Consider the following 10,873-nt stretch of genomic DNA (forward strand, 5'->3'; position numbering starts at 1 on the left):
GCTGCATATGTGGACTGTGTGACGTAACAGCTTGATGCACCCCACAACAGCAAACATACATTTACATATGTAACCTTGTTTTCAACTATTGGCTCAGATGAAAATTTTCATCAGCTGTGTTGTCTACAAGATATGACAGTAGGGTGGGGCATGGGTGAATTTAATGCTGGGGCAAGCTAGAAGCTGCCCTCCCACTCAGAGAGAAGAGTTTTCTCTGAGAAAAGCAACAATGGCCTTCAATTTTATAATGATGGAGGTTATTTTTAACACCTAGCTGTAATTCAAGTGTTGGCTATGAATTGCATATGTTGTCTACAACTGCATTACTATCGCATTCTCTTTATGTAATAAGTATATTCATGTATTATGTATTTTATGTATTGCCACCTCCCCATGTAATGCCCTCCTTCAAGCGTTTTTAAGGATAGTTTTACTAAATACATTCGTCCCTGAGTGGGTGCATCCATCAGCCTGTATGCAAAACATCCTTTTGTGCAGCCATCCTCTAGAGCTTAGGTATTTTCGTATGCTGGCTGAACATGTGGATAATTTTAGGGCACTTTTCTCTTTCTTGTTGGCTTCTTTTGTACGCAGTCTCATTATCAGGTTAACACTTTGAGCAGCCATCTTGTAGGGCAGCTTGTTTTGAGCCTGCTCTTTTCCTACACTTTCCAGGGCCATGGTGGAGAACAGTGTGAGCACGGAGGAGAAGATTCGGCTGCTGAAGCTTGCCGCTTCCAAGCACCAGATGCTGTACCGGAACGCCATGAGTGGCAAGGGAGTGGACAGGCACCTGTTTGCACTCTATGTTGCCTGCAAGGGACTGAAATATGTGAGTCCAGCCTTATGCAGCCTGCTAATTGCAGCCCTATTGATTTTGCAGCGGTATGACCCTGATTGCCACTGTGAGCTGCCAGAGTGGCCCTTCTCAGCTGGTAGCAATATTTTCATTATCCTTAGTGTATTTCTCATTGGCATTCACTGCAGTTCTGCGATTTGTTCTGCAATTTTTAAAAATAGGCTTTTTGAGTTACGAGAGCACTTCTTTCAGCAAAGCATTGTCAGCAGTGTAGCACATCGGAATAGAGCTAGGACGTGCTTACTAGGATTGTGCAAATATTGGCAAGCTTCGAATATTGAAGTTAATAATGCAGTATTCGATTTGGGTTTGAAGCGAATTGCAATATTCGGAAATCTAGAATAATTTTGAAGTATCTTGAATGAAATAACCTGCTGAAAGAAGCAAACAATGGTCTTATGCGCGCTCAGGCACTTATGCACGGTCGCACTGGTCTGACGTCGGCATGCAATGTGCGCACGGTGCACTGGCTGCAACCTGCGCATGTGATTAGACACAGCCCTGATGCAAAAGAGAACACGCCGCAGTGAGAACTGTGCTGCGCCCGCCTCATGGAGGGCCTGAAAGACGAAGACGAAGTGTGAGGCATTGGTATACATGGAGCACCCCGTGGTATTCGCCTACGACCGCTAAATAATTTATAATTGAATTTCTTCTTGACTCTGTTTCGGTTTTTGTGTCATCAACGTAACGATGGCTGTGAAGCGTAGTTGAACTTCAGGTCACGTGAGGCACGAAAAACGGGCATATAACTGCCGTAGTGAGTTAAAACTATGTACGTGTTTATATTGCAGTTTTTCCATGCCTCACGTGACCAAAAGTTGGACTACGTTTGTCACAGCCATCGTTGGGTCGATGAAACTTAAGCCGAAACAGCTTCAGAGAAGCGATTTAATTGTAAATTATTTACAGGTCGTAGGCGAATACCATACAGTATCCATGTATTCTAATGTTTAATTAATCATTTAAAAGAAAAAATAACCTGCAGTAAAATTGGGTGTCTGCTCTCTATTGTGCCTTTGTGCTGCTGCACAATAAGAGGGCATGGTCTCATCTCGCATTTCATGCTGGCTGGTGCTGACGACACGCCTCTGTCCTGATTAGCACAGCGTGCAGCATTGCTAGGTTGGTTTACGCTAGGACCCATAAAAAATCGCTGGTACCGCGTCCTTTGAATCGTGTATGGTGTACGGCGGCATGCTGCATGTTGATTCTGGTGTGTGCGCGATACCTTCGTTGACATCTTTTGACTTTCGCGTAACGGATGATAGCTTCCTCTGTAGTGGTATGAATGTGCGATCAAGTGCGCACTGCGCGGTCACCTGACCATATGCCACGTGAATAAGGTCAAAGGAATTATGGCATCAGATGCAGCGCGTCCGAAATTTCAGTGTACGGTTGTGCACTGAACTCTGAGGAATGAGTGATTCAGTACCGCGCAGGTTTGAAGTATGAATTGTGTCTGAAATTTCTATGTCGATAAAAATTGCTGACAACTTTTACATTTAATCAGCAGCATATAAAGAATCGCGAGGTAAGGGCTTGATATTGCAATGCTGAGTGCACTTTTGCTAGCTGCTGTGTGAACTTTGTCTAATAACAGTTCGAAATCATTTTTTTATTGTTTTATTTATAATTTTGTTCCTTTAGTGATTCCTGCAAACCATGTCTTTTGGCGTATGCTGTTAATCTCTAATGGATTTTCTCTTTTTTTCGCTACGGTTTTTCAAGTCGCAAACTACTCACCTCATTAGAAAATATTCGCTTCTCTTTGAAACTATTCAAGCAAAATAATTCGTATTCCCTTCGAACTGAAAATTCACCATTCACACATGTGTAGTGCGAACTAGTATTCCAGGCTGGTTCACTAATATTGAATAGTTAGCTTTTTAACTACTGCTGTTACTTTTTCTATTTATTGAAAGGCATGTAGCCCATGGTCAGTAATATCCATATCAGTTTCTAGAATTTTGAAAATTCAGTTAGCCTCGGCACTGTCGCCCAACAAATTTTGACTATTTTGATGAGTTACATGCAATGGAGGGTTTGCTTTGTCTGCAAGCTTCTCAAAAGCACATGTATTTTGGTGCGATTTAGCCAAAATTTGTTGGGCCACAGTGCCGAGGGTAACTGCGTTTTCAGTTTTCAAAATTCTGAAAATTGATATGGGCTGAACAATAGTGAGGAACAGCAATATTGATCTCCATTTGGGGGGTCGCAACACGAATTTAGTGTATTAACTTCATCATTGTTATGTTATGCTCATAGGAAAAGTACCTTAGGCTGTTGATAACGGAATATAAAAAACTAGCGCCGCATCTGAGTGCATGAGACGAGCGAGAGCTTACGTATGAGGCATGGCTTCCAAGGTAAGGCAAAAAGGCCGTGTTTGCTGAACCCGTGTGAGGATTACCTGTATGAGGATGCCGGCCATGTATGAGGATTACAAACACCGCCACGCGAATGGACTGCACTGTGGTGCTGAACGCTCCATCCCATGCATACCGATCATGGTACCATGATGCCGCGGTGTGTATTGTCTCCGTTTTTGGAATAGTCATGAAAGAAAAGTGCAGCATGTCTTATTCGAACTTCGCGGCAATTGTTCGGAAGTATTAGAAAACTTTAAGGCATATTTGTTTCATTTCGATAACTTTGAACATACGCTTTTTGATTCGTTCGAATAATCGAATACCAGGATATTCAATTCGGTATTTGAAGTTTCCGAATATTCACACACTCCTATTTCTGTCGCCTGGTTGGGGGTTGGCTGGGAGAAGACACTTTTATAGCTTTTTTTTGCATCACTTGAATGATTGCAATTCAAATGCCTGTTTTACTTGCAGGAGAGTGAATTTCTGACCAACGTGCTCATGCGCCCCTGGACATTATCCACAAGCCAGACACCTCACACACAGCTAGACTATTCTCCTGATGCAGACCTTGAAGTGTTCAGGAACAAGGTAAGTGATGACTGCTTATACTGGTTGATTGATCTCTTCTGGTTGTGAACGTGCGCAAGCCTAAATATGCAATCGTTTGTGAATTAACCCGCCTGAAGATGTGGAATTCCGAGGCCTCGTGTGTCGTTAAGAAGGTTGAACATAATTTCTCACTCCTTGCTTCAGGTGGCCACACTGCCTTCCAGCGGGCATGTTGTCGTTATTTAGTTTGGCCCATCTGACGTGTGTGGGCCAGTTGTGGGCCCACCTCAGACGTGTGCGGGCATTCTGTTAGAAAAATTCCCAGGATCAGCGAGAGAATTTTCAAAACTTTTAAATTTGAGAAAACAAGCCGTGAAGGTGACATTGCACTGTTCATTGAAATGCATTAGTGATGGGGCCAGTTGTTATGGCTACTACAGCTTGCATATGATTTGCATAACTCTACACGGGGTATTAATCAATAGTAAACAATTCTGAGCACCATCCACTAGTGCTGTGTTGTCTCACAAGGAAGGGAGGGTTCCTTTTGGAGAGGTACGGCATACATATAACATAAGGGGGTGTTTGAGTTTGAGACCTTTCAAACTCTCAGTGGGTGGGGCCCCAAGGCCGTTGAAAAGTGGCTTCTCATTTTGCCGTTGTAGTGATGAAGCTCTGTGTAGCTATCTTGAAGAACAGAGAGAAAAAAATAACCATGTTATGTTTGTACCTCGGCTCAAAGTTCTTACACCAGCGAATTAAGGAAAAAAAAACTTGTGTAAATACAGTCTAGCCTGGTTATAGCGAAGCCATGTAGAGAAATAGCAATTATAACGAAGGAATTTCAATTTCCCATTCCTAATTTTTGCATTTTCAACACAATTTGAGTCTGGTATTAATGAAGTAAATAAAAGCGCGTCGGCGGATGTAGCGAAGAGATTTCGTACCAACCGAAAAAATCTATCGGAACATTTTTACACCTCTGAGGCAAATTTTTAAGCGAAAATAAGGGCAAAACTCGACTGATGTCAGCCTTTGCCATGTCGTCTGTGCTCCCGCCAAGCGAAAGGTTTCTACACTTTGCTTGCGCCCCAGCGTTGCACCATGAGCACGAGGGAAGCACCTCCCCTCCCGTGCGTGAGAGGAGGGGAGCAAAGGGTGCCAAGCAAATGAAAGTATTGCTGCCGCTCGCTCATAGATGGCACCAGAGTGGTGTGCTGAGCTGCCCGAGAAGACGCTCAGCAGCGCTGCTGAAAGGACCCTGCCGTTCGCACCGCTGAAGCAGACAGAGCTGCGCTCAAGTTACGCATTAAGGAGTATCCTTATTGCCCTTAGAATTTTTTTCTAGGGTGGCACCCAGTGCTATACTTGTTGAAACTTTTGTAACAATCATGGTTGATGTAGGTGGAATTTTTTTGTTTTAATGAATCTCTGCGCTTCTTCAGTATACTCCACTTGCCCCTGTTATGTCGCAAGATGCTTTTCCCATGTCTGCTGTTCCATAAAAGAAGCTTTCAATTGTTGCTTTTATGTAGAGTTTGTTCAGGTTGTATTTTGCTCACTACGAAGCAATAACTGTATTTGTAATCTAGCTTTTTGCTGCCCTTATCTTTAATAGTGTCTTTTAATTTGTATGCTATTTTGAAATTCTTCCATGCAGATTTCTCCTGGAGGTGGGTTTGGGCCCGTCTCCGACGATGGCTACGGAGTGTCGTACATCTTTCCAAACAACTCCAAGATCTTCTTTCATGTTTCGTCGAAGAAGTCCTGCCCAAGCACAAACTCTGAAAGGTTTGTCAGGACACTAGAAGAAAGCATGGACGAAATGAAGGCTTTGTTTGGGTTATGAAAAAGAAAAAGCGAAACAACCACCAAAGGGCACCAAGATGAATTGTGCACCTAATGTGACCAGAACAAGGAGAGAGGCCTCTGTGCTGGCCATGGCACACCGCCAAAGTGCATCGAGGACTAGTGTTGTACACTGTGCAGTCGTTAAGGCACACTCAAGATTTGCAACTTTTATTTTATTCTGTCTTCTCGCGGCGCCAAGCAAGTTTCCAAAACATGTATGTGATAGAAAAATATTTCAAGGGCTGTATGTGCTGTTCCCCATTCAGTGATGGGGTTTTATGCTGATGGTTCATTATTAATACAGTAACAGTCAACCAGGTTTTAAGGAGTGGGCAATGAGGGGCTAGTTGGTGTGGCATGATTGCAAAAACATAAACTACGCAGGGTACAGGACATAGAAGAGAAGTAGACAGGACGCTCGTCCTGTCTACTTGTCTTCTGTGTCCTGTCCCCTGTGTAGTGTTATGTTTTTTTTAAATAAAATTTTAATCTTTTAAGTTCACCATGGCCTGCAGTGCAAGTGGGCTGCAGGTGCTGGATTGTTTTTTATTCATGGTAATAGCATTCACGAGAGATGGGGAAAGCTCTCGTTATGCAGCTCAACTTTTTTCAACGTCCTTACTAGGTACGATGTGCGACGGCATTTGGTTCCAAGCAGTGCCTATAGGAAAGTCAGTTGTGACTGACCTGTCTTTGGCTTACCTCGGCAGTTGCCGTCTGGCGAGTGACTTTTAATCTTTTTTAATCTTTTGCAACTGCTATTTATTTCCAGCCATTGCATTGCAGGGTCGCATTGCACGAGTTACAACAGTGTTTTATTTTTTGGCACTACTTAGTCCCATTTGAAATCGGAGATGCTCCCTTGAGCTGTTGCATGTGCCATGACGAAGGCTGAGCTTGTTTACAGCTGCAGATGTTTTGTGCAGCCCGAACCTCCCCCTCTTTTTCCTTCAGACTCTTTGATGGACATTGCTCCATTTTAAAGCAAGTTCTTTCATCATTTGTGTGAAGGAAAAAAAAAATGCCTTGCTACTTTTGGAAGGGGCTTTTCACAATGCAATGCAAATCTGTGCACTGGACCACTTAAAATTGTAAGCTGAATGATGGCTGCTTTTAACTTTTTTGCCTCACTTTATTCTTAAATATAGGGTAGTCTAGGTATATTTTTCTATTCTTACAAGTGACTTTCATGTTAAGGTTTGTAAATATGTCTTTCCTACCTTGAACAGGTGCTGTTACCTACAGGTTTTGTACTATTGTGATTTTTGATGTGGTGATTGATACTGATGAAGTGTATGTATGAGTGGCCATAGTGTAGATGTCTGTGTGTATGTGTTTATGCAAGTGATGGTTGTTTCTTGTGTCAGTCATTGTAGTATTTTCTCAAAGGTAGTGTTGCTCATATTTTAGAGGCCTCTGTGATGGACTTCAGAAGATCTTGCTTGTTTGCTGGCTTGCAAGATGAAATACCAACCCAAAGTGCTGTCTTTTGATAACATATTTTTCTTATTGTGGTAGACAGGTTGATCTTAGTGATATGGCCATTTTTATACTTGTGCATTGTACCCTTTTATGTCTGGAGCCATTTTGTACACGAGTATGTAAAGGTCTGCTCAAGTGATTGTGGTTGGAGGTGGCAGTGCTTGTGCATTGGTGAAGACTACAATAAAAACATCGCATGTGAACATGTTTGCAATGTAAAGGGATGACTATGAAGAATCCTGATTTCATTCGGTAATGGCTTACATGATGCTGCCTTTTGTACTGTTCTTTGTTATTTTTGTGAAAATCATGAAAACATATTGGTGATGATGCAAGCAGTGCAAGGAATGGTTATGGCTTGAGAACTGCAGAGGTGCTTGGCTAGGTATTGTAACACACACACCACAGGAACACATACTAGTTGCACAATACCAGTTGCACTTGCCTGTTGAGTGCAGTAATTTAATTTCAACCACAGTGGGAGCTTAAACGGTGAATACAAATCAGCAGATAAAATCTTTCATTGTATGAACTAAAGTGGTCTAGCCTTGTTTGTTGTATATGTGTCATGTTGGTACAGCGAATGAGAAAAAAGCAATTGGAAATGTTGAAAAACACATTTGAAACGAATTTCAATGGTTTCCATTTGGTTTTTGATTGATTTTTCTACAGTTCTAGTTGGTCTTTTTGCTGGGCAAGTATTCATTGTGGCAGGTGTGTTGGTGTCACTGCTGTGGCGCTTTTTTTTTTTTCAGTGCATGCAGCAGTAGTCATTTTTTACACTGATTGCGTGGATGTGCACACCAAGGGCTGTACCTCTGATGGTAGCCAGCTATCCGCATGCAAATTTTTGTCAGTTTCTAATGTTCACTGGATACGGTGAGTTCGGTGGAACAGGTAATTTGAATGCAATCGGTACAACCCACTGGACACAGCTGTGCAGATTGGGGTCGAATTGGAACCAGTGAGGGACCAACTGTCTTCTACAGCAATTGGCACAGAATTGACCATATGGGTGTTCAGATACAATGCGACAAGCTGTCCAGTTGGAAGTTATGTATTATGTATTGGGAAAATATCAGTTGGAACTTATTGTATACTGTACGAGTCCCTGTGGAGCCACCCACTTTTCTATAAGGGACTCCATTTGGACGATTGAATTGAAACGAATATTGCAAATGCAGTTAAATATACTTAGGGCCCTTTATCTTTGAGTAAAACCCCGTTTCACCTGATTCTTGTACCCTGAGCAGATTTCTGAAATTGGGAACATGCACTTTTCCGCCTCCTGGAGTACAAATCTGAATAAGGCACCACATGGGAACTGTAGTGGATGTCCTGTGCATATTCTAGAGCGGTGTTCTCGGTTAATTATTGCTTTACACCACTTTTAATGCTTCAGAATGCTGTCTATGATTTCACATGATCTGGAGATGTGCTCGAAGAATACATTTAAAGAGGTGCAGACACATTTTTTGGTGTTTTTTTTTAGGCCTTAAAAGAGGCCTACCTGTCTAGTGATAATGAAAATGAGCTCAAAACACCAGTGCACAGTGTTAAAAACTTTCGAGGGTGGGGTGGGGGGGGAGGGAGGGGTGCCTTCAACCACAATCTTAGAGAAAATCTGATAGCATTTAGATTGGCTATGGTGTCTGCAGTGAGTATCTAATAATCTTGCGATTTTCCTGGTTTTAACTCCGGTTAGTGTGCATGATTCTTGAGTCATGTGATATGCAGGAGTCTTCACCTTCTGAATGTTAAAGTACCTTCCATTAACCCGCCTTAGTTCATTTTTGGGGGTCCTCAGGTTTTCAAATTTGGCAAATTAGCAGCAGTTAAGCGATGCGCCACTGCCCCGGCAGGTGACAGCTACGGGTGGGGCTTGTGAGTCCCAGGTTGCTTTTCCCGAGCTGCCCTAAGGCTCATGCGCAGTGCCATGGTGGGTATGTGGCAATTGCATTGAATTTTTAAAAACTAATTTCATTGCCACCTGCCACTGTGGCCAGCCGCCGATACTTGCAGAGGTTCCTGGTAAGCTGTGTAAGGGCTGCTGGACGCCTGGTAAACAAGAAGATGAAGGTACTCCCTGTTGAGACGAGCTTGCCGGAGTAGTGGCTGCTCAGCAAGAGCACCAAGCTAGCTCTGTGGCTGTGTGCTGTCCTTCCTAGTCGTCTAAAATGCACACCAAAGTGTAGTGAATACATATTGTGTACTGCCATAGTCTTGTACAGCGAAAGCTGTTTATGGGACACGTGCCTCGCTCTACCGTCACCGGGTTCGGGTGGCGCGCGAGCTCACCCGTGATCACGTGACCAACGCTTACACGCACCCACAGCCTCGCGCTTCGCGTCGCCTCTGTCATCAGGTGGGGCGCGCGGTCAAAAGACTTCGCCAAACGCTTCAGAGAAACAGATTAACACAGCGCAACGGGACGAGGACAAGTTAGAAGAAACACCGCCCGTCCTGTGTTTCGTGTTTCTTCTATCTTGTCCTCGTCCCGCTGCGCTGTGCTAATCTGTGTTGCACTGTAGGGTCTCTCGAACATGCGGCGGGTTGAGCGCGAGGAGCAGTCACTGGAAAACTTATCCACTGACTCTAGAGGAGCACGCATCGCCTGCGAACTGTAACGCCCGCAAGTCTGCGCCCACACATTTCATTGACAGAAATTGACTAGGCATGCTGCGTAATGCGCAACACTTGATTCATAAGCTCGAGGCACGAACGTCCTCGCTTCACCGAAGCCGCAGAGTGCGTGTCTGCGTCGGGGCGTGGTAGCATTCGTACAGTGGATGAACTGAACGGTAATTTGAAGGCAGGGATTAAGGGAGGAACAGGCGAATGATGCGGCAGAACATGCGTTAGCATTAGTGTTCCCCCGGACTGAGCAGCTAACACGGACTAAGTCCGTCAATCAATTAACATATGTGACGGCGTAGCCTTGCAACCAACTCCCACACCCGTCGCCTCTCACCGGTGTTGCTCCCGCCCCCTTCGTCTTCTCTGTGGCCTCTCCCTTGCAAGAGGGGAATTTCCCTCTCAAAACTTTGCCGCCCGTCGCTTGCACACTCTCTTCGTCTCCCTCTATCTCTGCATGAGCCGCATGAAGAGGCAGCGGCGCTGATAGGGGGCTCTGGAGCAGACGGCGACTCTGCTACATAGACAAGGACGTTGCAGAAGCGATGGAGCGGCGCATACAGAGGGCGCCGCCGAGCATAAATAAAACCATAAAACGTACGCGCTGAAGTGGTAGCGTCCCAGAGTGTCGTTGGTGAAGCGAAACAACAGTGTATGGGAGCTCGTGACGCGGCGCACAAGCGTGTGCCAAGGGTGCGGAGACGTCAAGAAGCCGAGCGCAATGGTGGGATCGTAACGACATTCGCAAAGCAAGCCACAACGCAACGAAAAAAAGGCAAAAGTGTAAAATGCAAACAGCTAGCGCTGATCATTCGCATAACCACGGGTGTGATAGCCATTTAATTTTTTTACTTTTCTGAACTTGAGCTTTGCTCTTCTGGACTACGTAATAATTATCATCGCTTATTCGTTTTTAGAGAGCCTCTATTCGTAACGGACGAACGGACAAGTACAGTTCTCCAGTTGATTTTAGTGCTACCACGACGGATCGGAGCGACGTGGGTACACGCGTTAGAGTCCCCTCCCCAACGAAGAGACCACAGTCTTGCCCGTTGCGCCACTCTTTTCTGAAATTATGACGTTGAGTTGGAAAAGTTTAGATTTACTTCTCACTTGGTGTTAA

General features: G+C 44.3%; 1 protein-coding gene across 4 annotated transcripts in view; it reads left to right on the top strand.

Annotated features, from left to right (window-relative positions):
- LOC144093519 (carnitine O-palmitoyltransferase 1, liver isoform-like) overlaps positions 1–7,319 on the top strand; it is a 114,248-nt gene extending 106,929 nt beyond the window's left edge. For all 4 annotated transcript variants that reach the window (XM_077626989.1, XM_077626991.1, XM_077626990.1 and 1 more), the window contains 3 exons: positions 676–832; positions 3,706–3,822; positions 5,444–7,319. In XM_077626989.1, the coding sequence (XP_077483115.1) occupies positions 676–832; positions 3,706–3,822; positions 5,444–5,632 (463 nt within the window). In that variant the 3' untranslated portion in view covers positions 5,633–7,319. The remainder of the gene's footprint in view (positions 1–675; positions 833–3,705; positions 3,823–5,443) is intronic.
- Positions 7,320–10,873: the final 3,554 nt, after the last annotated feature.

This window comes from Amblyomma americanum, chromosome 6 (genome assembly GCF_052857255.1).
Source record: "Amblyomma americanum isolate KBUSLIRL-KWMA chromosome 6, ASM5285725v1, whole genome shotgun sequence".
In the NCBI taxonomy this organism is placed as follows: domain Eukaryota; kingdom Metazoa; phylum Arthropoda; class Arachnida; order Ixodida; family Ixodidae; genus Amblyomma; species Amblyomma americanum.